At 40.5% G+C, this 26,045-nt stretch overlaps 2 protein-coding genes across 2 annotated transcripts in view; one reads left to right on the top strand and one right to left on the bottom strand.

Annotated features, from left to right (window-relative positions):
* Positions 1-26,045, top strand: part of LOC145486803 (uncharacterized) — a 26,727-nt gene extending 682 nt beyond the window's left edge. Inside the window, exon 2 of the mRNA XM_081465518.1 lies at positions 16,095-26,045. Coding sequence (XP_081321644.1) covers positions 16,120-20,274 — 4,155 coding nt within the window. The 5' untranslated portion in view covers positions 16,095-16,119 and the 3' untranslated portion in view covers positions 20,275-26,045. The remainder of the gene's footprint in view (positions 1-16,094) is intronic.
* On the bottom strand, positions 43-5,890 carry LOC145486820 (uncharacterized). Its single transcript, XM_081465542.1, has one exon. It carries the CDS (start codon positions 3,550-3,552, stop codon positions 3,160-3,162), a length of 393 nt encoding a protein of 130 aa, XP_081321668.1. The 5' UTR covers positions 3,553-5,890; the 3' UTR covers positions 43-3,159.

Raw genomic sequence — 26,045 nt, 5'->3', positions numbered from 1 at the left:
TGCTCAACATGAGCCCATTTGGTTGACCTTTAGTCGGCTAGAAAAATCTCTACAAAGAAAACTCTGGCACCCAGTTTAATCATTTAGAAGTATAGATTTTCACTTCGCTGTTCGGGGGTGACTTTGTAAGAGTCGTTGTATAAATCACACAAAAAGGAAACGGAGGTGGGGCGAAATTTTGGAAACCAGGCTTCCCGGTTGACTGTGCACCCTTCGGCACCAAACAAATCGAGCGCTTAGCTGTTTTCGGGGCTTAAAGAATGACCTCTGTTGGTTTAGTTTTTGTGAGAGAATGAAAACAATATTTTGTTTTTTAGTGAAAACTGATGTGAATCCGGAGTTCCGCTATTTTCAGCCAAAGCTGTTCTCCTTCACTTTAATGTATTTGAATAATGTGACTTAGCGATTTTATGTACTTTTTTTCGATTCTACTCCGAGTTAGCCTCCCGAGCGGACGCTGTTAGGGCTCGTCACGCATTCCTTCCCCACGAACGGCGAAGGAATGCGTGATGAACCCTGAGAGCGTCGTCTGCGTAGGAGGCTGGCTCCGAGCACGACACCGAAAATTCGACTGCCATTTTAAACAGATTAAAGGATAAATCTCATTATACAAGGGATCAGGTACTTCCAATCTCTCACCCTTCCTTACTCTATAAAGCTGATTTCTCGATCTGAATCTTATCACTAGGGATTTACGTATCCCAGATATTTCACTCTCCTTTCGTTTAGAGAACCGATTAAAAAACTTATTTCCCTTCGTTAATAAAAAAAGAAATTTTTTTAGTCTATGTAATCTAGCTGTTTACTATTATTACTATTATTTTTCTGTCGGCCGATTGTACTTTTAAGACTTCTGCGGAGATTCAGTTTCCCCTATTTCTAAAAGCAATTTTCAAAGCTGACTAAGGTTTGCTATCTTCGCTTATGTTGCTTCCATTTCGGTATTATTGTTTGCCCAACAGACGCCCTTGTCTCGATCATTCTTCATTCTAGCTGCCTCAACTTATGTTTTGCATCCAGACGTTTCGGACCTTGTTTGTACATGTAATAAATATTAAAGGTGGCCAGACACGAGGGGTCATGTCGCAGCGACATGTTGCAGGAGGGGGACAGTGGGGTTTGCGGTATTGCGGTGTTCGACAATTTTTCTTGCGGTATTTTGGTAATTATAATTTCGAATTGCGGTATTGCAGTATTCTCCGAGCCTGCGGGATGCGGTTTTTTTTAACATTTTGGACGATATTAAAAATTATCTTCAGCGTTTTCCAATGCCTTTTCCAGATTCCCGTTGACAAAGGGTTAGTTATTTTTTGTTAATAATTAGCCAACACGCAAATGGATGTTACTTATTTTGCCTTAATCGAAAATTACAAATTCCTAATCGCTATTTCCGTGTTATTTGCTCTGAACTTGACATAAAGAGTAGTGGTTTCGGGATGACATTGAATTTTGACCCGGCCTATTGGAGTGTTGCGATAATGGGGTGTTTGCCGAATTCTTTTTACGGTATTGCGGTGTTCAGATCCCCAATATCCCCCTCTTGCAGCGACAAAAAACTTGTGTAATGCACACTGAGGCGACATGTGGCAGAAACGTGTAGCGGGGACATGTAGCAGGGAGAAAATCACAACATTTGCACACACATAAAAATGTTGCAGGTACATGTTCCACCAATTTGGAGGATAGTTTGTTCCTGCTAAATGCCGCACAAAGTTCAGCTTGTTGAACTTCATGGAACACGTCGTGGGGACATAATGTTGCAAGGATGCCATGAAACTTCGTGTGTACGGTTATGCAACATGTCCCTGATACAGAATCAAAAGTTGAGCCAATAATAAAGTGTATTATCGTTTGTCACACGATGTAGTCACTTTAGATGTAGATCGCTGGGGAGAGGTGTAAAAGTTGTCAACATAAAGCTGATGACCCAGTCCTTGATAATCTTCCATAAGATCTTTCACAACTCTGCTTGCCAAGCCTTTTTCCAGCGATCTACATCTAAAGTGACTACATCGTGTGACAAACGATAATACACTTTATTATTGCATCTACCACGATGAATAACAACAACCTTTTCCTCGACAAAAGTTGACCCAGTCAGAAACAACGACCAGAATTCTTTGTGCTCGCGATCGTGCACAGGGAAAAACAAGATGGCAGCCATCAGTAGCAGTGCCACCTCGATCATATTTGACCACCGCTAGGTTTCTTGGTTGTGCCTTCTCAAATCGTGCCAACTAAGGTGCCATTGCCTTTTTAGTTTTCTGTCTGTTAGCATTGTCTTTTAGTTGCTTGTCCCATAGAATTGGATTATCTTTGAAACAAGAAGATCTGTTAGATCTTATAACCGCGCTTTTAAAATTTAACTGTTTGCTTAACACTACCGTCGGAACGCAGTGCATATTCCAAAGCAGTCATTGATGATTCTTTTCTTACTGTAGACATCACTTGATCAACACAAACTGTATTATTGCACCATCAGTGGTAGCCATTGACAAATCTCCGATGACGTAATAGTCTTAATCTTTGTAGAACTTTCTTCGGGATATGTATGGGCATGAGCGATATGAATGACACGATAATAACACTATTAACAACAGCTTTCTTTCTTAAAAGTCATGATTAAATTTAATTGGTGTTTTCCACGAGTAAAGGGCTAGCAAAGTAGTCACACAAGTCATATAAAAAAACCCTATCCCGACCGATGTAACGATTTTGGTCACTCCAGTGACTACAGATTGAAAACGTGACAGAAAATTGGCGTTACTTTTGATTCTCACCAAATTTGTCATATCCCCCGCTCGGGAGGATTTTGTTAAGTTAGCTAATTTAATATGCAAGCCACCGTAATGGCGGTCGCCGCGGCGAAATGTTTAATAGAGACCTTAAGCAAACACTTGAGGCGGTTAGGTGGAGGCGGCGATGGCCGCGCGGGAGTTGGGTTGAGACCGCCTCCTCTTGGCGCGAAATTAGAATATTAAGCTTTCGTAGAAGCGGCGGCGAGCAACGGCTGTTTTGCTTTCGTTTTCAGTTGTCCAATTTGACTTTGTTCGTGGATTTTACGAGCATAATGGCAACTTTTCGAGAAGTCCGAGACCTTCTAGCTGTTGCATGCTTTGAGGACATCATAGACGAGGATGAATTTCTGTTGCTGAGGATCTACACACGTCGAAAAATCTTTACTTTCCTTACGAAGACTGAATCAGCCTTTTCTTTACTAGTGCAACCAAGGTCACTGGCCTCTGCCTCCTCCCATTTTTCTGATATTTCTTCCATCAGAATATCCATCTCGCTATCTTCGATGTCAACTCCACTCAGTTTCGCCTGACTGTGATGTTTTCGTTTCGCCTTGAATTTGTCCAGTAGTAGTTTGAAATGTTCCTGTACGTTTTTCCGCTTCACCTGAAACTTCACGGAGGTTTCGTCATTCAGACGATCTGTGATGGCATTCCATACTTTTCCTCGATCTACAGTCCTTGGTTTGAAGATCCATGGTTCTGAAGTTCTGACTTCTTTCGCTAGGATCAAATCATGTGCTTCTGTCCACTTCATGATCGAGCTAGATGAGAGAAAACAAAAGCTTATTAAAAACAGGTCCTGTCTAACGATTCACCTTTCGGAAATATTCCAAAGTTATAGAGACAAATTGGAAGAACAAAATAGCATTTTGTACCAGCAAGTACTTGCAATCTAAAGTTTTAAAGTCTACAAGACGTGAACATCACTCGGAACAATGTGAATCCAGGAAACTCACCCATTTCTTTTGCTTTTCTCTCCTTCGCTTGCCATCTTTCTTCTTCACTCACACCTCCAATGTGAAGTGAAATTTTCGCTGTAAAGCAAACGAAATATCAAATATTTGCAAAAAAAAAAAATACAAAGAGACGTGTCAAAAAACATTTTTAACTTTATAAAAGAGTTTCTGTGTATTTTAGTTGCTACAAATGGGAAAATAAAGCGACCGTCTCTCGAGGCGGCCAAACCTACCTTTCTCGCCGCCGCCACTGTTGGAAGACGCGGGCAACACTCAACGTGATTATGTTAATTAGCTCGAGAGCGGGAAATTTTACGTCCGGTTGGCGTCCACCTCGCCGCCTCCAGTGTTTGCTTAAGGTCTCTATTTGCTCATAATTGGGACAAAATCTTTCGGAGATGGAAATCAGGACATTTGTAAGAATACAGAAAGTAATTTGGGACCAGTTGCTGGCTTCTAAGGCTGAATTTATCCCGAAGTAAGCTGTATTTTCGTTTTCGTGTCGAAAGCCATGCGATGAAATATTATCGGTTTGTTCTGCTGTCTTGTTCTGTTTTTTCTCTTGGTCTTTATTGTAGCCCGCCGAGACCAGTCTTTCGTCTAAATCAGTTGAAAAAGGTTCGAAAAAGATGTTCCCATTCAAGTTTAAACTCTCAGGCGATAATTCTGGAGTTTTTTGGCCGAAACGTCGGCTTTGTTATGTTGGTGTCTTTCGGTTGCTATGGGCGACCGTGGCTTCCTTTGTTAGGTCAAGTCTGGGGAGTGAGGTCACCAAAAAAAATTCTGATTAATTCTGGTTTTGTTCGATTTCGCTGAAATTTTAACACGATAAAGCTGGATTGTTAAGGAATAGATTTACCGCCTGCCAATGTGTGGTAGCTATTAACGCTTAAGTGATATATCGCTTCGAAGTCAGGGTTTTGAAGAGATTTTTTTGCAACGTATGGGTTCGGCGTGATTTCGTAATCGGAGGTTTTTGTTGACCCCGAAGGAAAAAATATCCGGAAAAGGTCATTTCATCGACGATTCAAAGGAATATAAATATGTATATGTTCCGAGCTAAATTTCTGGTGAAAAAATATAATTTTTGACGAACGCTGGGTTTTTAATTTTTTCCCGCGAAAGTCAGTATCGGAGATGAGATTTATTAATGTTTCAACAGCTTTTGGCAAGTAAACATCACAGTTTGCGTGACTCAAAATTTGGCCGAGTGGAAGCTTGGGTCTGGTCGCAGACAAAACTGCGAACAAGAAGATCTGTTAGATCTTATAACCGCGCTTTTAAAATTTAACTGTTCGCTTAGCACTACCGTCGGAACGCAGTGCACATTCCAAAGCAGTCATTGATGATTCTTTTCTTACTGTAGACATCACATCACTTGATCAACACAAACTGTATTATTGCACCATCAGTGGTAGCCATTGACAAATCTCCGATGACTTAATGGTCTTAATCTAGAACTTTCTTCGGGATATGTATGGGCATGAACGATATCAACGACACAATAATAACACTATTAACAACAGCTTTCTTTCTTAAAAGTCATGATTAAATTTAATTGGTGTTTTCCACGAGTAAAGGGCTAGCAAAGTAGTCACACAAGTCATAAAAAAACCCTATCCCGACCGATGTATCGATTTTGGTCACTTCAGTGACCACAGATTGAAAACGTGACAGAAAATTGGCGTTACTTTTGATTCTCACCAAATTTGTCGTATCCCCCCCCCTCGGGAGAATTTTGTTAAGTTAGCTAATTTAGTATGCAAGCCACCGTAATGGCGGTCGCCGCCGGCGAAATGTTTATTTGCTCAAAATTGGGGCAAAATCTTTCGGAGATGGAAATCAGGACATTTGTAAGGATACAGAAAGTAATTTGGGACCGGTTGCTGGCTTCTAAGGCTGAATTTATCCAGAAGTAAGCTGTATTTTCGTTTTCGTGTCGAAAGCCACGCGATGAAATATTATCGGCTTGTTCTGCTGTCTTGTTCTGTTTTTTCTCTTTGTCGTTTTTGTAGCCCGCCGAGGCCAGTCTTTCGTCTAAATCAGTTGAAAAAGGTTCGAAAAAGATGTTCCCATTCAAGTTTAAACTCTCAGGCGATAATTGTGGAGTTTTTTGGCCGAAACGTCGCCTTTGTTATGTTGGTGTCTTTCGGTTGCTATGGGCGACCGTTGCTTCCTTTGTTAGGACAAGTCTGGGAAGTGAGGTAACAAAAAAATTCTAATTAATTCTGGTTTTGTTCGATTTCGCTGGAATTTTAACACGATAAAGCTGGATTGTTAAGGAATAGATTTACCGCCTGCCGATGTGTGGTAGCTATTAACGCTGAAGTGTTATATCGCTTCGAAGTCAGGGTTTTGAAGAGATTTTTTTTGCAACATGTGGGTTCGGCGTGATTTTGTAATCTGAGGTTTCGGTTGACCCCGAAGGAAAAAATATCCGGAAAAGGTCATTTCATCGACGATTCAAACAAATATAAATATGTACATGTTCCGAGCTAAATTTCTGGTGAAAAAATATAATTTTTGACGAGCGCTGGGTTTTTAATTTATTCCCGCGAAAGATGAGATTTATTGTTTCAACAGCTTTTGGCGAGTAAACATCACAGGTTGCGTGACTCAAAATTTGGCCGAGTGGAAGCTTGGGTCTGCTCGCACCGAAGTCGAAAAAAAAAAACCACGGGTAAACCATGAACCGCGCTCGGCCCATGGCCGCGCGGTTAAAAAAAAAAAAACCACGGGTAAACCATGAACCGCGCTCGGCCCATGGCCGCGCGGTTAAAAAGAAAAAAAAAACACGGTTAAATCATGAACCGCGCTCGGCTTATGGCCGCGCGGTTTAAAAAAAAAAAACCACGGGTAAACCATGAACCGCGCTCGGCCCATGGCCGCGCGGTTACTAATAATAAACCCACGGGTAGATTATGAACCGCGCTCAGCCCATGGCGGCGCGGTTAATGAGCAATCAGCATACGTGTCTGGCTTTTATTCCAAGAGATATGACCGCTGTCTTCAGGATTTTTAGCTGGAGAATCATCCTCAACCGATTCTACTTTCATGGCCGCCATTTTACTTCAACGATGCAATGCCTCAAAGCATGCTGGGCATTACCAAAACCATGCACCATGCGGTCAGTTAGTTCACACGAGGGGACATGTCGCTGCAACACATCCCTGGGACATGTTCCCGCAACATTTTCATGTGTGTGCAAATGTTGTGATTTTGTCCCTGCTAAATGTCCACGCTACGCATCCCTGCTACATGTCGCCTCAGTGTATACTACACACGTTTTTGTGACTGCAACATGTCCCTGCAACATGACCCCTCATGTCTGGCCACCTTAAAATAAAAATAGAGTAGTTTGACAGCGAATAAGTTAACATTAATTCAGAGCCGAAAAACAGTCTTTGTTCACAATACAGGGAGGTACGCACAAGCTAACAGTTGAGAATTGACACTAGGCGCGTTAAAACTGGTCCCAAACAACTAGATAAAATCTAATACTAAGAAGTAAGGGTCAAGGCAAAAACCCTATATAACCTGAGGCAAAATGGATTACAGCCTTGATCACGGAAGACGGGTATTTTAGCCTCAGAACACAGTCAGTTTTTGAATTGTTAAATTTTTACTATTTTCAGACTCGTGATGCTTTTATATACTTGTTTGTTTCAGAATGTCACAAGTTGGAAACTTAGTTCGTACATATACGTGTCGCATTAAGGTTACTTCCCACCTTAGCGGGTATCCTTCGGGAAAAAAATTCGTACGCGCGCCAGTTTCAATTAAACCCCAACAAACTATATATCAGAAGAAAGCTTAATATATGTAGTTTACGATGAAAATACAAGTTAAGCGATTTTTTTTTTTAGGAGCCGGTAAGGCGTGAAACGACCGAGGGTTCTTTTATTGAATTTATCGGCTATCGGATGCTGCCACTCGAGCGAAATGGCTGCACAGTCTTGTTCACAAGGCCTTAATCAACAAAACTGTGTCGGGCTTTTTCGATATTCTGATCGGTTGTGTAGATGTCCGCATCTAAAGTTGGAGTAGCTAAAAAATATGGGAGACGTGTTGCGTATATGAAAGCTACAGGAAAAATATGTTGAATATCCAAATTTCCTGAACACTTTGGTTTCTCATTATCCCTGGAATGTTCTGGCGAAATTTATATTTCACGAAAATCCGCATACCCTCCCTGTAAATTCGCTGGAAGTGGATGTATTCCTCCCAAAATCAAATGCGAGATTTTAACTCGTAAACATTCGTAAACAACTCGAGCCACGACAGGAGATTATCTCGCCTTATGAAACCGCAAACCAATGGAACAACGGGACATCTAGCGTCAATGACAATGGATCACAATTTCCCGCGAAAAGTATCGCATTGCTTCACGTTTTCTATCTCGCTGTCGCACTGAAGAGAAAGACACTAAAACGGGCAAAATAGCCAAAGGCAAAAGAACAAATGCGCGATATAAGCAATACCAAATAGCATGAATCACGAGCTCCGAGATGAGCGTTTGCCGCGAAAATTTCCCCTGGCGGTTTCGCCTATTTAAGCGATTATGACGCCTTCCTGGTTTATTAATTTTATTTGAAAATACGCTTTTTCTAAATAACTCGGCCTCTTGAGATTTTTCTTTTTCTTTCTTTTCTTTCTTTTCACGCCTTACCGGCTCCTGACACTTCCTAAAAGAAAAAAATCGCTTAACTTGTATTTTCATCGTAAACTACATATATTAAGCTTTCTTCTGTAAACTTTAAGGAAAACTGCCTGGCTTAAATTTTGTCAAATAAAAGAAAAAACGGTTTTTTAACATTTATACTGAAACCCTCTGGTAGGATAGAGATAACGGCTTAAGGTCTTATGGTACCCTCAATATGGACCAAAAAGTTTGTTTAAATATGGTGAAGAAAGATCAATTGTGTGCTATTGCACTCAAGAAGAGAAATTAAATTTCTAGAGTTTTACTCAAAATGGTTGCTGTAGAAACCAGCCACAGCCTATTGAAGAGTGTTTTATAGTATTGACGCCAACACTTCCTGCTCTTTTACAAAACAAGAATTGACTGTCAAATAAGCATATCATGTACGTTTCTGTTTTGTTCTGTGATATGAACCTAAGTTTTGACAGTTAACTCTTATTTTCAGTGCTTTTTACAGCTTTATTTGGAAATAACCTTCTTTTTTACCACACCCAGTGGACAAATCATCTCATGTCACGTGACAGACCTTAAAATGTTACGATGTTTTTGGCTCATATCATCACGAAACTATTGGTCTTAGATGAGCCCAAGTTTCAGAAACTCTACTTAAAAACCTTGCAAAGTAGAAATGTTGGCGCGAAGTCAGTAGGTACAAAAGTAAACTTTTGAGAAAAATGCACTTTAAGTTTCTTACACGAAGTATTAAGCATTTAACGAGCCACAAATAGTGGGGGGGGGGGGGTGCAGATTGGATCTCGGGGGAGGGGGTGCAGTGGTTGTCCTATTTCGTAAAACGTTACCGCAGTTGTGGGAAATATTCCTTGTCATAAGGGAAATGAATGAGCCTGTGATGGCAATTTGAGGCAAAGCTTTTCACAAATAATTATACCAATCGAGTTGTGCATGTCTTAGAAGTTTCTTCTAACTACTTTCGTTCATATAAGTTAAAAATAATCTATATTTTTGGTCACGTTCTTATAGTAAACAGTCGTTGCTATGGCCGTTGCCACGTGAAAAAACTTATACCACTGTGTACTTTCCTTAAATTTCACACTCATCTGGAAGGAAATTCGGCAAGATCGTTTCAAAATGTTTTTGACAAGTCCTCAAGGGTCTTAAGTCTTGTATTTCCAAGAAATTGAATTTTTCATGAACATCGCGATATTTTAGGGTACCATACCCCCTTAACTATATCGAAGCATGCCAGAGGCTACAGATAACCTTAAGGCAAAAAGTGTACGCGCTTAGCTTTCGCTTTTAGCCGCAACAAGTCCAAGATCAACCGGTGAATTCCTAGTCCCCCATAGCTACATATTTTGTGCTGTTCGAACATTTATTTTGATATCGAGCTTGTAGGGAATCTTTGAATTCTGTGTATGTGCACGTGCTTGTGCGTGCGCGCGCAACGACAGGAAAATGGCGCAATTACACGAAAATTGCGCAATCAAACGAAAATCGTGCGTAGAGGATGCGCAGTGCAATTCAGTGGAATCACCATAAAGAGTGCACCCTTCGGAACTAAAAAGACTGAGTGTTATTTGTTTAGTGTCGAAAGGATAACCTCTTTTGCTTTTTGTTTTTTGATAAAAAATATATATATCATTTTGGTTTCTAGGCGGGGTGTTGTGTTGAAAAGGAAATCCAGACAATAGTGATTCTAGGGTTCTGCTATTTTTCGGGAAAAGTGTGGACGAGCGAAAATGTTTGCTAAATGCCAGTAACTTAAATTTTAACTGCAAACCCTGCCATGACTTTTCTATATAGCACTGTTCAGCATGCATCTAGCAAACACTCCCACTTTTGAGGAGCGCACGAAACTGAAACGAGAGCAGAGAAAAGAGTCTTATTCGTAAAGAACGCGTGCTGCGCAGGCTACGCAGTGTTCAACTGAACAGAAATGCTTGCAGACAGAGTCAGTCGGTCCTTTATTTTTGAAGCGCCCTTGAAAGTGAATGATATACAGCCTTTTCGAAGGAGAGAGAATATTTCTGAGGCCAAAAGCATGGGGCAAGATCAGAGACATCCACCATGCAGACGGAACAAACTTACTATTTTAGGAGGAAGACACATCGCAGCGTTTTCTTTACTCTCGGTCACAACATGGTAAGAACTGAAGAGAAGAGATATAAATATGATATGCAAATTGACCCCGTCACTATCGTTTAACATAATCCAGTCCCTGAATTGTCATTCTACCCGTCCTATCAGTAAGGTGGGGTAGGGAGAGTTTACCATTTGTTTCTAGTTAACGCTACAATAACGACAAATTACAGTATACTTAACTACAATTATACGTCAAGACGAATCATTTGTCCCAGCATAAAACAGCAGTTGCATAATCCGTCTCTGTGGATTATGCATCTTTCGAATAATAAAAGGCACGCAATGCATGCAAAAACGATGACGTTTAATTAACAATGTCTTGGCTTTCCTGAACATTGCAAAACAAATTAATAGATATATAATGTAAATAAAAGTAACTAAAAGTGATACAGAATGTGTGTTGCGTGAGAAAAATTGGCAGGAGTGAAACGGGGTGAAGAAATGGATGAAAGAACAGGGGAGTGGTGGAAGTGAGTGAAATATTTTGTTACGGTGCTGTTGTTCCTTTCGCCTGTGATCCATGCAATGAAGCTAAAAATCAGTATGATACCAAAAGAATTTTTTCGTTTTCCTGACCTCCAGTTATCAGCCATTTAGACATGCTTATTGGCTGCATTGCAGACCCATTCGCCATTTTATAGTCACATCCATATGTGGAAGTCAGAACAAAACATACACTTAACATTTCTTGGTTACCGTAAATCTTCAAATAAGCGCCCCCCCCCCCCCCACCTCGAATAAGCGCCCCCTTCGAATAAGCGCCCCTGCTATTGGCCAAATTTAAAATAAGCGCCCCCCTCCCCTCCCCTCCCCTCATTTTGTGGACGAGCAATGAGACAACAAAGAATGTATAGCTTTCGTCGTGTTTAATCACTCTCGTCCAGCCTTTTTTATTCAGTCATTAGTAATTTTAACTACATCTTTACAATACAGGAAATCAGTTTCTTTTCTTCTAAGCTGCATCCTACAATTTCTAGATCCTTATATTTGCATAGATCCTTCACATGCAAAACCTGTTCTTTCAATCGTTTCCCAATTGCCATACTCTTGGTGTAGGCTGTAAATTGTCCAGGGACAACAAGGCCATTCTCTAGTTTACGAGGACCAGTCACTTGAACAGTTATACAGTTACTTGGCTGCGCTTGGAGTAAACAGCGAATGATGAAGGACAGTTCTATTGATACATGGCTAACAAGCTGCATACTTTCAGTACCACGCACGTGGCTGACTTTGTATGTTCCGATCGCGTTGTCATCATACTTCCTGGCTTCTTCCCTGCTATCTTTACTGCAAATAAGTACTTCACCATGGTGTCCATCCAGCTTTATAAACGCGATGTCCGCGGATGACGGTCGAAAATTTAATGCTATATCGGTTTTGCCAAGTTAAAACAGCAGAGCTTCCTCAAGCCATCGTTCTGGCATTCAGCTACGACAACACTGGAAATTTTGGGTCTCTTATTTCATTTGACAACGTGAACAAATACCGTGCCGACAAGATAAAATTTACATGTCAGCTGCGAAAGCTCACATGTTGCGAACATGGAGGATCAGAACTCGTTAGTCACCTCTCGCAAGGTAAAGAAAAACAAGTAATACTCCTTGCCATTGAAGATGAAAGCGGTCCAGTTTGCTGAGAAATATGGTAATCGCCATGCAGCTTCTAAATTTAAAGTCGCCCCAAAGTGAATTCGAAAGTGGCGGGCTCAGAAGGAAAAGCGTGAACTACAACTTAAGAAAACACGTGGGTCGTAAACCCTTCGATGAAGATCTTGAGGAACAATTACTTGAGTGGATTTACGAAAGAAGAAGAGTCTCAAGAAAGTTAATTATGGCGAAAGCGAAGTCAATGCGTGAAGAAAAAAGTGCCAATGGCGGCGAGCGTAAGGACTTCAATGCCAGTCACGGTTGGCTTGCGAAGTTTATGGCTAGGAATGGTTTAACCCTTAGAAGAAAGATCACAAAAGCACAAGAAGATCCAATCTCATCGACAAGCTTATATCTTATATTTTGAATGTAGGGAGGCCTAAAATGAAACATGGTTATCAAGACAGTGATATCGTGACAATGGATGAGACCCCTGTGGCAGAACATATTCCCATATAAACTCTTATAATAACGCTGTTACGCAATGTCATGTTGACGGTCCCCAAAGGAGCTTGGGCTACCTGTGGTCAGACACAACTGTTGACAGAACAAGAGCACAAACAACCGGAATGAAGACCACAGGGCACGAAAAGGTCCGAATATCAATTTACCTTACCGTAAAAGCCGATGGAACCAAACTGAAATCGATGATAGTTTTTGCTCGTGCTAAGCGCGAAGTAAAACGCCTTAATGATAAATAGACAGGAAGGTGTTACATCGCGTCATCAGCAAATGTTTGGATGAATGAAGAGCTGACCAAATCCTGGGTTCAAAATGTGTTGGGCAGATTGTCATTTACTAGACAGCGCTTGTTGGGTTGGGATGCGTTTCGTCGTCATTTAGCTGACACGGTCAGGGAGGAGTTGCGGATCAGCAGGGTTGATACCGTCATTATTCCTGGTGGCTGCACCAAATACATACAGGCACCGGATGTCTCATGGAACAAACCCTTCAAGAAGTACGTCAGAGAAAAATACGACGACTGGATGGCGGACGGCATTCACGAGTTCACAGCAAATGGCAATATGAGGGGTCCCCCAAGAGAGATGATAGTGGACTGGATTCTGGCAGCTTGGGATAGCCTTGACAAGCAACTTGTGATCGACTCCTTCAAGCACTGTGCACTGACCGTTACAACAGATGACAGTGAAGATGCTCAAATTCATTGCCTAACGCCAAGCCAACCTTGCGCAGCAGGCCTAGACCGGCTGAAGGGATTAAATCACGTAGTTCCCCAAGAGAGAGAAGACCCTTTTGAGGGACTGACACAGTCTGATGAAGAAGATGCAGTCGATGAATTTCACGTCGTTGACATCGATGAGGATGAGGAAGGAATCGACATTGATAATTAATACATGTGAACACGAGAGCCCCCCCCCCCTCCCCTCGATTAAGCGCCCCCCTCGAATAAGCGTCCCCCGTCTTCTCCTAAATTTGAAATAAGCGCCCCGGGCGCTTATTCGAAGATTTACGGTATGTCAATATCATTTCACGAGGAAAGATCTCAGTTGAGTTCCTTAGATGACAATGTTGATACCTTAAATGCACATTCTCCTAAATGTATTTCTCCAGTTTTAGATTATCAATTGGGTGTCTGTTATCAAAATTTCGTATTCGATTTGTACAGCTTAAGGTGATTCCTCACATTTGCATTGCGCATCCTTACTGCACATAATTTATGGCGTCATTAGCGTACGCTCGTGTACGCGCATATTGAAAACATGACGGATTTGCCTTGATATTGAGCTCTTTCAGTTGAAAAATGGCTGTAGCTCACCAACGAGCACGGGCACCCCAATTTTTTTTCCAGTCGTTGTAATCAATTAATCATGAACTTCGCGTGAGGAAAGACTGACCTAATTTCTAGGGCTGAAAATTGAATAAATAAGAAAAATAGCAGATACACTGTGGTCTTTTCTATTTTGCAGTCGGTAACCACGTCAAGAAATTTGGTTCAAATTTTTAATCAAGGATTTAGCTTTCTGTCTGAATCAAACTTAAAATGTTTATTTGTGTCCGACACAATGTATTGACTGTAGTTTAATGCGTTTTCTTATGAGTCTGGGCTCACAAAGATTTTACAATTACTGGGAATGCGTTTTTATAATAAGCATTAAATAATGCCAAAATGAGGCATTTTCAATGCCTCACTGCTCCTTAATGAGCATGGGCACCCCCTTTTTTATTTCAAAATTGAAGTTTTCATATGACAAATATTCAGTGGACAAAGCTTGAACAAAAATCTATTGTCACTTTTATTTCAGAGGAATTACCTTAAATGACACATTACAGTACACTATGCTAAACAGCCAAGAGAGACTGCTTCAACTGCACAGTCTTGTGACATCACAAATATATCTGGACAATATATATAATTATAAAAAATTATAATTATAATTATGTAATATATCTGGATAATGCAGCTGATACTTATTGACATTGACCATATGATTTCTCGTGCAAATTATAGCCAATAAGACAACAATTGCTATCATTTTGATCTGATGCACATGATCAGTGTAAAGGGCAGGATGACTGCAATGACCATGCATTGAAAATTGTTTTGTTCTGTCAGTACATGTTTGGTGTAAGCTTTTGCTGACTCAGACGGTACAAATCTGGAAATTATGATTCGCAGTATTGTGGTCCATGTGAATAAATGTTGTTTGAATATAGCCAAACTGCACTTGTTTACACTGACAAGGTTTGACGCTGAATATGTGAAGTAAGGTCAATACGTTAAACCATTTCAGTGTCCTACAAACAGAATAAAAGAGGGTATGAATTAAGATCATAATAATTATGATCATCATTTACAACGAATTATTATATAACTATAATATTATTACCAAAATAATAACACTGTTAGTATATATACCTCAACTACATGTTCCTCATAATCAGTAAATTGCAGACAAGACTAGTGTATCTATTCGTGAACGTGATACATAATTAACTCCAATACCTAACTCTTCAAAATATGTGACTACACATTTTTCAAGATATGGCATCCTTTACTCTATATTATTTATTAAAACTCAAACAGTATGGCTTTTCCGTTTCAGGCAAATTACCATAAATACCTTTTGGAAGAAAAAGAAAAAGAAAAAAAATATTGAAAGACCTACATGTATCATTTAGCAACAGAAGGGCACAGGATTTATTTCCAATTAGGTTAAGTCAAGAGTCGTGTAAAAATACCGTTAGTTATTTTAAAACTGTGATTGGATTATTCTTTAGCTTTAACCTCAATGTTGGACTATATTCTTATATCGCTACCATTTACAGCCGAAGAACAAAACCGTAAAACACAACTTCCCTCTCACTAGATTTCCTTATTATTTTATTATCCACAGTAAAAGAAACTATGATACCAAAACAAAAGTAAAAGGGAAAACAAAATAGCGATTTCAGACAGCTCACCTTTTTGATCAAGTCAAGAAGCTGCTAATGGTTTCCATCCGATCTGCTCGAGGATCTTGTACTTTCTCAACAGCTGCAACAATGACCTCCATCCATCGCTCAAGCTTGTTTCGATTTGCATGTCACATTTGTGTTTTGTAGATCAGATGTGTTTCTTGGTGAGTTCAAATTTATCAGTTAGAGTACAACACTCACTCCAGACTCGAATCTTCCGTCTGTATCAAACAGTTGCAAATCAAACGTACGTCGACGTCTACTTGGCTGACAGATTTCTTGGTCACTTTTCCTTCGACTTTAGGCGAGGGAGGGATATTTGATATAGATCAGGACATTATCATGATTTGTATTGATGGCCACTCGGCAATAAACACAAATTTCTCAGAGATTTGTTTGCAATTTTTTAAGCTGATATAGGTTGGTTATGGGTTGTGTAATTTGCTAATGAAGAGTTTCACTTTTTACTAAGGGTTCCAACTCCAAATGACTAAAAAATGGCCACTGCATCAGAATACACTTCAGAGCAACTGAACTACTATAGGATTTGTTATGTTGCCACTGATATTCTACCTGAAAATCTCCGATCAATCTTCAAACAAGAATGGGACAATCGTTACACAGCAACAATGGGAGAATGGAAAGACGAGCCGCGGAATGGAATGGACTTTTACAACGCGGAGTCCCCGAGAAACCAAAGACGAAATGCGCATCTCTTGAAAACCATGACCAACGGAAATAGATCTGAATGGGATTGTACCATGCTCTTTTACGCTATTCTTTTCTCTGATTGTATTGGCCACACACTGAATCCTGTTGTGGAATCAAGTGTGGATGATCTCAGAAGATTTCGGAATGAAGAATTTGCTCATATGCCACAAGGCCAGCTCTCAGATGGAGACTTTCAAAATGCTATGCGCAAAGTTCGTGCTGCATTTCAAGGACTCGGTCTTTCCACTGTGCAAATTCAAGACCTCGCAAACCAGACAACGTTTCCCACAGAGGAGTTAAGAGATATCTTAAACAAAGTTCAGGACCTAAACAAAGAACTACAGGAAAAAGAAAAACAACAACAGGGCCTTAAAGATCAGCTAAAGGAAACCGAAGAGCAACGAAAAAGCCTTGCACACCAGCTACAAGAGAAGGAAGAAAAACGGCAAAACCTTACAGATCAGTTACCAGAAAGGGAACAACAACGAAAGAGCCTTGAAAATCAACTACATGTTGAGAAAGAGCATCGGCAGGGTCTTGAAGATCAGCTAAAGGAAAATGAAGAACAACGAAAGAGCTTAGAAGATCAACTCGAGGAAAATGAAGACCAGCGAAAGATTCTTGTGGATCAGCTACAGATCAAAGACGTACAACGACAGGACCTTGTTGATCAGCTGCAGCAAAGAGAAGAGCAACTACAAGTCCTTGAGGATCAATTACAAAATGACACTCCCTCATTTTGCATTCTTCCCCCGAAACCTTCACACGACATCGCTGGCCGAAACAGTGAGGTAGTTGAAATTACGCAACAGCTCAAAAAGCTTAAGCAGGCTGCTGAAAAAACCCTAAGTCACCTGTACATCTCCGGGAATCCTGGAAGTGGTAAATCTCAGCTGGCCGGTCTGGTAGCGAGGCAATTTTTCGACCATGCCCAAAAAGATCCCAACGCTAATGCTTTTGTGATGACTTTAAATGCTGAAAGTCTAGACACACTACTGGAATCGTATTTCTCGTTTGCTCGCCATTTGAAGTGTCCGGAATATGCAGTCACAAACATCTTTCAATCCAAGGATTTGAAGGCAGACGAGAAGATTATCCATCTGGAGGCGCTGATAAGCACAAAAGTTACTTCTTACTCGTCGTGGCTACTAGTAGCTGATAACGTCAAAAGCATTTCTCAAGTGCTTATTCATTTGCCAGGACCCGGAAACGAGCGGTGGGCAAGAGGACAACTGCTCATAACGACACAGGACACTGCGTCGATCCCATTACCAAGCTCGTTGATTGGTCACATCTCTGTGAAAAAGGGTATGAAGCCTGACGATGCCGGTTCTTTATTAGCCAATCTCTCAGGCATCGCCGACAGCGATATGGAAAGAAAGGTTGCCGAAGCATTAGACTTCCAGCCTCTTGCACTAGCAAGCGCCGCTACCTATGTTAAGCAACTTCGACAGAGCAAAACCTCACATTTTGGCTGGAACGAATACCTAGAGAAAATAGGAAAGGGCCAGCGTTTAACCACTGAGACCATTCTTGCTGACACCAATCCAAGCTACCCAAAATCCATGACAGAAGCAACAACATTAGCTGTTAACGAAATTGTGCAATCGGACAAAGTCATCAATCACACGCTCAATTTCCTTTCCTTGTGCGCACCCGAACTTCTTAGTCAAGACATCGTGATTAATTACATTCTCACTGTAGATGAAAAAATTCAAGATAAAGAGATGATCATCATGAGGCTCCAAAGATGTTCCCTGATTTTACTTGAAGAGGAGGATGGTGACATCTACATTGGCCTGCATCAGGTTGTGCGTGATGTTATCCAGTCCTCAATAAAGGAATATCCTAAGAGTGCGCAGCACGAAGCCGTGAGTGGGGCAATTACAGCTTTCAGCCAGTTCATAGACGATTCATTACCAGAGAATCAGTGGCTATACATTGATGCTGTTGTAAAAACCAAACGTGTTGCTTCGCATTTAAAATGCTTGATTATGAAAATTGAAAATGAAAACATTCCTCGCATCATTAAAACTGGAATTGAGATGTTGAAGCTCGGCCAAACTTGTGAACATCATTGCGACTTTAATTCGGCAAGAAAATACTATGAATATTCTTTAGAGACTTTTCTAGAAAAGAACGAGCCTGACAATGTCGATGTTGCTAATATTTGCGGTTACTTGGGTTCTGTTTACCAAAAGTTAGGCGACTTTGAACAGGCCAAGGAGTTTCAGCATCGTGCTCTAAATATTAAACTGAAGAAGCTCGGACCAGAGCATGTCGATGTTGCAACTACTTACAGTGACTTGGGTTCTGTTTACCAACAGTTAGGCGACTTTGAACAGGCCAAGGAGTTTCATCATCGTGATCTTGATGTTTCCATGAAGACCCTCGGACCAGAGCATGTCGATGTTGCAACTACTTACAGTCACTTGGGTTCTGTTTACCAACAGTTAGGCGACTTTGAACAGGCCAAGGAGTTTCAGCATCGTGCTCTAAATATTAAACTGAAGAAGCTCGGACCAGAGCATGTCGATGTTGCAACTACTTACAGTAACTTGGGTTGTGTTTACCAACAGTTAGGCGACTTTGAACAGGCCAAGGAGTTTCAGCATCGTGCTCTAAATATTTATCTGAAGAAGCTCGGACCAGAGCATGTCCATGTTGCAACTACTTACAGTCACTTGGGTTCTGTTTACCAACAGTTGGGCGACTTTGAACAGGCCAAGGAGTTTCAGCATCGTGCTCTAAATATTAAACTGAAGAAGCTCGGACCAGAGCATGTCGATGTTGCAACTACTTACAGTCACTTGGGTTCTGTTTACCAACAGTTAGGCGACTTTGAACAGGCCAAGGAGTTTCATCATCGTGCTCTAAATATTTATCTGAAGAAGCTCAGACCAGAGCATGTCCATGTTGCAACTACTTACAGTAACTTGGGTTGTGTTTACCAACAGTTAGGCGACTTTGAACAGGCCAAGGAGTTTCATCATCGTGATCTTGATGTTTCCATGAAGACCCTCGGACCAGAGCATGTCGATGTTGCAACTACTTACAGTAACTTGGGTTCTGTTTACCAACAGTTAGGCGACTTTGAACAGGCCACGGAGTTTCAGCATCGTGCTCTAAATATTCGACTGAAGAAGCTCGGACCAGAGCATGTCGATGTTGCAACAACTTACAGTAAGTTGGGTTGTGTTTACCAACAGTTAGGCGACTTTGAACAGGCCAAGGAGTTTCAGCATCGTGCTCTAAATATTAAACTGAAGAAGCTCGGACCAGAGCATGTCGATGTTGCAACTACTTACAGTAACTTGGGTTCTGTTTACCAACAGTTAGGCGACTTTGAACAGGCCAAGGAGTTTCATCATCGTGCTCTAAATATTTATCTGAAGAAGCTCGGACCAGAGCATGTCGATGTTGCAACTACTTACAGTAACTTGGGTTGTGTTTACCAACAGTTAGGCGACTTTGAACAGGCCAAGGAGTTTCAGCATCGTGCTCTAAATATTCAACTGAAGAAGCTCGGACCAGAGCATGTCGATGTTGCAGCTACTTACGGTAACTTGGGTTCTGTTTACCAACGGTTAGGCGACTTTGAACAGGCCAAGGAGTTTCAGCATCGTGCTCTAAATATTTATCTGAAGAAGCTCGGACCAGAGCATGTCGATGTTGCAACAACTTACAGTAAGTTGGGTTCTGTTTACCAACAGTTAGGCGACTTTGAAAAGGCCAAGGAGTTTCATCATGGTGCTTCAAACATTCGAAGAAAAAAGGTGAAACCACCCCATGATGATGTCTCAAATGCCCTTGAAAACATGGTTACTGCTGAGCAGGCGTCAGTTGCGCTACCACCGTTCTCTGAGAGTAACAAACCTTCAGGAGTTATGGAGCAAAAACAGCACCGCCGTGTTAGAAGTAGACTTTGCAGAATACTCTGAACGATTTACAAAGTGCGATGGGTATCCTTACATTACTTCAATTTTCTTAAGTTATCAGTATATTCCAAAGTACTCAATTTTCGGTATTTTTTGATAGATTTTTCAGTTGAAACAAAATTTGACGGCAAAAAATTTATGGTTAACAAAGTTATGAATGAAACTCGATTCTTTCTGTCTATTGCTTCTAATTCATAGCTGTCATCAGGTTGTCACTCAGTTGTGGGATAGAGTAAAAGTCATGTGGCACGTGCACAAAGGGTTCGCTGTTGCGAGAGAATTTCGTGTTGGGTCTTCCGCGTGTAGTTCTACGGTTTTTGGTTTGGCAAATTGTTAGCTAATACTTTTCATGCCGTCAAAGAAGGAACACGAAAGGTCGTGTTCTTTTTCTAATGCGAAGAAGGCACTCCAACGGAAGAAGGCGTCAAAATCTTTCAGTAAGAATTGGGCCGAGGCGGTAGCCGCAAGCGTCGATGGATCGTAATTTGAAGAGGAGAAATTTTTTTGCACAGATTAAGGAAAGCGAAAGGGAAGAAGAAAATAAAAACCTTTCAAGAAGAAAATAAACCTTTCAAGAAGAACGGCAAGAATCAGACATAAACGCAGAAGCCACGATGACTTCCTTTCTGATTTTCTCGAGCGGGTTGCATGCTACCACGCTTTTTCGTTGTTTACAATTCAGCCTACGGCATCCCTAAGCCTTTTCCATTGGACGGTAAAAAGGTAATAATGAAAATGAATGTATCTTCGCTTTTTGTTAAACAACTGATAGTAATGCGCCGCTAAAGCGTGTTGGTCATTTTGGATATACTGATACCTTAAGCATTTTGCATTTTGTGCTTCCAAACAATTTTAAAGAAATTGAGACCGAGAATTTGCTAATGAAACACTTGGAATGAAGAGCCGTACGTTTTACGAGATTCATAGGCCAGACTTTACCGTTAGGATATTACGGTACAATCAAAGCTATAACAAAATTTATTAATCTATCGTTTGCAAAATGCACAAATGTGATTGGTTCTCGGCGAGACTCTTTGTCACGTAATGGAGCGTTTCCATTTACGTGGTCAGCTGCCATGCAAATGTTTGGAACCATAGAAAGTGTTTACACGAGAAAAGAGTTCAACTCCCACAGGATTGGTTTGGTACATCAACATGGCCGCTGCGGCGGACTGTTTTGTCAAACACTGCTATGGCTGCCGTGACGTCATGTGAAAATACTCTATTAGCGGACGATAACTTGGTGTACACCGGGAGCCATAATCGGGGACGGAGACCGGAAGCGCTCGCCATTTCTAGAATTGGGGTTGTCCCTATGATATGGGACAATAATTCTATTTTTAGAACAAATTGCGCCATCGCCTGCGGCACACGCGCGTACATGCTGCGAGAATTTTTGCGGATGCCGCGCGGGGGAAATGGCGTCCGAAATTCCCGAAATTTTTCATGTTTTTGGCCCACAACTCAACGCGTTTACGTCTGTTGGAATTTTGCTTAAGTATTTTCGTCGTAAGCTGCTCCAGTTTGAGTGAAGTAAGACAGTGTCGAATTTAGGTATGTTCCGCTGTAAGCTTATATATATCGCTGACCTAGTTGTGTTCCGACGGATGCTTCTTGTACATGAGCTGTATATTACTCCACTTTAAATTTCACATATGTTGAAGGTTAACCGCTTTTCCATTACACAGCAAAAAACTAGCTGGATGTATTTAGATATAGCAGAGTTTCAGGACTTCATAGTTTCCTAGTTCCTCTTGCCACACGCTTGCGAGGAATTTGTCAGTCTATCGCGACTGAAAAGTAAAACAAAATAATTCAGTGCTAGTTTGAGTTTCGCTTGAATTGTAAACAACGCTTGATGTTTCATCAAGGCCCAATAACTTTACGTCCGTAGATACTGCTCAGTTTTATTCGTGTAAAAATCCAGTAAATTCTCTGTTGTCGATGAATGAGAGCGCCCGCCGATGCGTGGTTTGTACAGTCAGTAAACATGACAAATTGTACTTCCGCCGCACTTTCGTGTGAAAGCGTACATCGAACTCAAACAATAACTCTACAATTTTTAAATATGTTTAAGATTGATAAATGTTTGAGAACATATTAAAAGCTAAGCTGAAAATGTGTGAATAAAGCAGAAATAATCAGTAAAGTTACGATGACGCTTTCTTTAATCAACTTGGAATAACGATTTCGATTTGGTTGATCGAGTTATCAAAACTCCTTGTCTATTTTCATTTTCGCAGTGTAAAACTTCACTATGCTTATGTTAAAGAAACAAGCCTTTTTTGCGTTCGTGAAATTTGTTACAGCATCTCAGCACAAAAGATAACGAAAGAAATCTTTTTCAAGATTTGTTGACAATTGAAAACACCGACTTGGACTTGAAAGTGCACGAGCTGCACTATGCAAATGAGCTAATTGTACGCGTCAGACTTTCTTTTCAGTCAAAAACTTTTGCAAACTCACCAAACAAGCGGAAACCATAAGAAACCATCAAACCAGGTTTTTGTTATGACGAACCATTGTCTGAGAAACTCACAAATTAACTCGATACCAGAGTAGAGAGTTTTCTTGCTATATTCTTAAGTCAGAAAAAACGCAAAAACATACGCGTAAGCTCGGCGTCGACAAAATCTGGATCGGATCGGACCGGATCACGGATCGGATCACGGATCGGATCAAGGAAAAAAAATTCAAAATTCAAAATTCAAGATTCAAAATTCAAAATTTTGTTGAGCAAATTACACTAGAGTGACTACTGTGAGCAGAACGTTTCATTCAATTCAGGTGTGATATTCCTTTATTCTTTTATAATATCAAGCCAACTTGGAGCTGGTCACAGATGAATTTTTTTTAGGCTGTTGGGTTTTGATTGCGATGATCAATCATGTCTTCATATCTTTCTCCGCAGTTCAGATAAATGATATTTCGTATATTCGCTTGCATCAAAGGTAAACTGTCATAAAACGCGTCAGCATGGTAATAATAGGACGAACGTATGAATCGAAACAAAAACTAAAAACACTAATAATATTAAACACCTGATGATTTCAAACAATTTCCGTTTCTGAGACAAGTCTATACTTTTACAAGATGTGAGTTTGGAATACGATATTTCGTTCTGGAATAATACGAAACAGACCATTTGTATTTCAAGGAAATACGGCTGTTTTACAAAAAAATATAGGAATAACATCGATAGTGTGAAGGATAACGCAACCCGAGAATAGACAACATTTTAGGAGTTACGTCACGATTTTTAAAGTCATTTTTAGGGTCGTAAAGAGTTGCCTTTATATGGAATAAAACCTTAAAATGATCGTGTTCTAGGATAGAAAGCACTTAAGAGGCAAGAACAAATGAAAACGGAATGAGGATCGTTAAGGATGGCAAAGATTAACGAGGACTGCAAATGACGAACTTGAAAAACTAGGCTAGTTTTTTCAAGATGCGCAAATCGTGACGTAGCTCCTTTAAAGCAAGTCATGTCCTTAAGCTTTCGTAGGTAAGCTTTCTCATTAACTGTAACGCTAACTGTAACGCTCACGTCTGACACGAAAAAGTAGCCGGGAATTAGCTACTGATACTAACAACAATTTCAAAAACGAGAATGGAAGGTTCACGCAAGCTTCAAGCCAACTAACGTTCAAATATAACTACATCTGCCTGTTCATTACAATTTAAATTCGTCGTAAATCAGGCGCTTGTGTGGCTTTTTAAATGACCTCTTGTCATTCTCTGTAATTAACATGTCATTGCGTCAAATTCGGGATTCTTATTTTTATTTAACATATTTTAGTTTTCCACTTTTATTTTTTATTTATTATTATCTTATAAACGATTTGATTTTTTTTGCTTTAAAACGTTTTTTTTTTTCTGTGATCCGATCCGTGATCCGATCCGCGATCCGATCCGTGATCCGATCCGTGATCCGGTCTGGTCCGGTCCGGTCCGGTCCGGTCCGATCCCGGTTTTGTCGACGCCGCGCGTAAGCTTACAACTAGCGTGAGCAGATCTTATTATTCATTCCCAGCGCGAGATTGAAGTCTTGTTTTCGACCCTGAAAAACCCACTTTTCCGTTAGCTCAGAGCATAAAACTACATATAAGCGCCCTGGTTCGTATTCCCTGCCTTATTCCCTGCCATCGCTGTGAAAAATACGCAAGAGAATCTCTCAACTCTCACCATTTGATCATGCAACGTGACAACATCCACGCGAGAGCCCCCGACATGTGCGTGAATCCGCGCGGATATATGACGTCAGGATGGCGCAATTTGTTCTAAAAATAGAAAAATTGTCCCATATCATAAGTGCGCGCGAATCCCGAGACTTACGGTCTCCGTCCCCGATTATGGCTCCTGTGTACACCCAAATTGTAATCGGATACAAAAAATTGGACAGCTACGCCATTCGCGCATCAACTACGCGCGCTCTATATCTTCCTTCTTAATGTTTCCCAGGTGTTTGTAAAATTGATGGAAATTACTCCTGGGTTTTTCGCTCCAAACAAAAAAAAAAAGCTCTTAGGGGCTTCTTCATGCCCAAATTTGTTATTGATACGATTAATTAGTAATTGGACCTCGTGTCGTACAATTCAGAGAGTAAACGTATCTGTCAAAATTCTCGATTGTGATTGTTGGTTCTCTGCGCACCTATTTGTCACGTAATCGGGCGCGTTAAAGGCTTCCATGATGTTTCCTACAGTTTTTTAGACTTGTGGAAAGCGCTACAGACGTTTTTGCTCAAAGCATATGCTCAAAAGAAGTTCTCAAAAGACTTTATTAATTTCGAAATTTGTTATGGATACAATTAATTAGTAATTGGACCTCGTGTCGGACAATTCAGAAGTAATCGTGCTCTTAGTTTCAAATCGGCCTCTCGCTTCGCGCTAGTCCAATTTTGAAATTACTCGCGCGATTACTCCCTGAATTGTACTCCACTCGGTCCAGTTACTATTACTCATCATAGTCGCAATGTGATTTCAAATTCGTATCGTGCTACGCGCTTGTCGAATTAGAAGTTCTTGCCCCATTACTCCTCGAACTGTATTTCACCAAGTCTAATTACTATTACTAACAATACAACTTCAGTTCAGTTCTGTTACTGATTACGATTTATAGTTCAGCTTTTTAAAATGGTACTATTTATATTGATAATGGTATCTTTTGTTTGATTAATCTCTTCAGTATCGGGAAAATGCCTATAGTTAAAGCTTGTTCCCAAACACAGCAAATAAAATGATTCAAGAAAATAAACCAAGTACCGTAAAGTGCCACTTATAAGCCCTTCCGCTCATAAGTCCTTGCGGTTGTAGACCCATCTGCCTGTAAACAAAACATGACTTCCGATTATAAGCTCTTCCCGAATACAGGCCCCCTTCTAGTTAAAATAAAATGTATTCGATTTATTATAATGTTTTAAAGTTCAATTTAACGGCCAGTACATGAAAGAAGTATTTCGATCAACACTACTGTAGCTCATTTCTAAATGTTTTTTTTATTTATCTCGCTTTAACTAGAAGGGGGCCTGTATTCGGGAAGAGCTTATAATCGGAAGTCATGTTTTGTTTACAGGCAGATGGGTCTACAACCGCAAGGACTTAATTATTGTAGCATCACTTGTTAAACAGTGGTTGCATTCATCCTTCAAAGTATAGCTGTTACAAAAGAGCTGGAAACTGTTACCAGCCTCCTTAAGTCATTGCTGTCAAGGAAAGTAGCGATCATACCTGCTGTTGAAACACTTCACGTTAATTCAAAATCAGAAATAGATA

This window comes from Orbicella franksi, chromosome 5 (genome assembly GCF_964199315.1).
Source record: "Orbicella franksi chromosome 5, jaOrbFran1.1, whole genome shotgun sequence".
Classification (NCBI taxonomy): domain Eukaryota; kingdom Metazoa; phylum Cnidaria; class Anthozoa; order Scleractinia; family Merulinidae; genus Orbicella; species Orbicella franksi.
This window is presented reverse-complemented; position numbering and strand designations above follow the sequence as displayed.

Excerpts from the sequence above, each read along its gene's own strand:
- LOC145486820 (XM_081465542.1), bottom strand. The coding sequence starts at position 3,552 with ATGAAGTGGACAGAAGCACATGATTTGATCCTAGCGAAAGAAGTCAGA.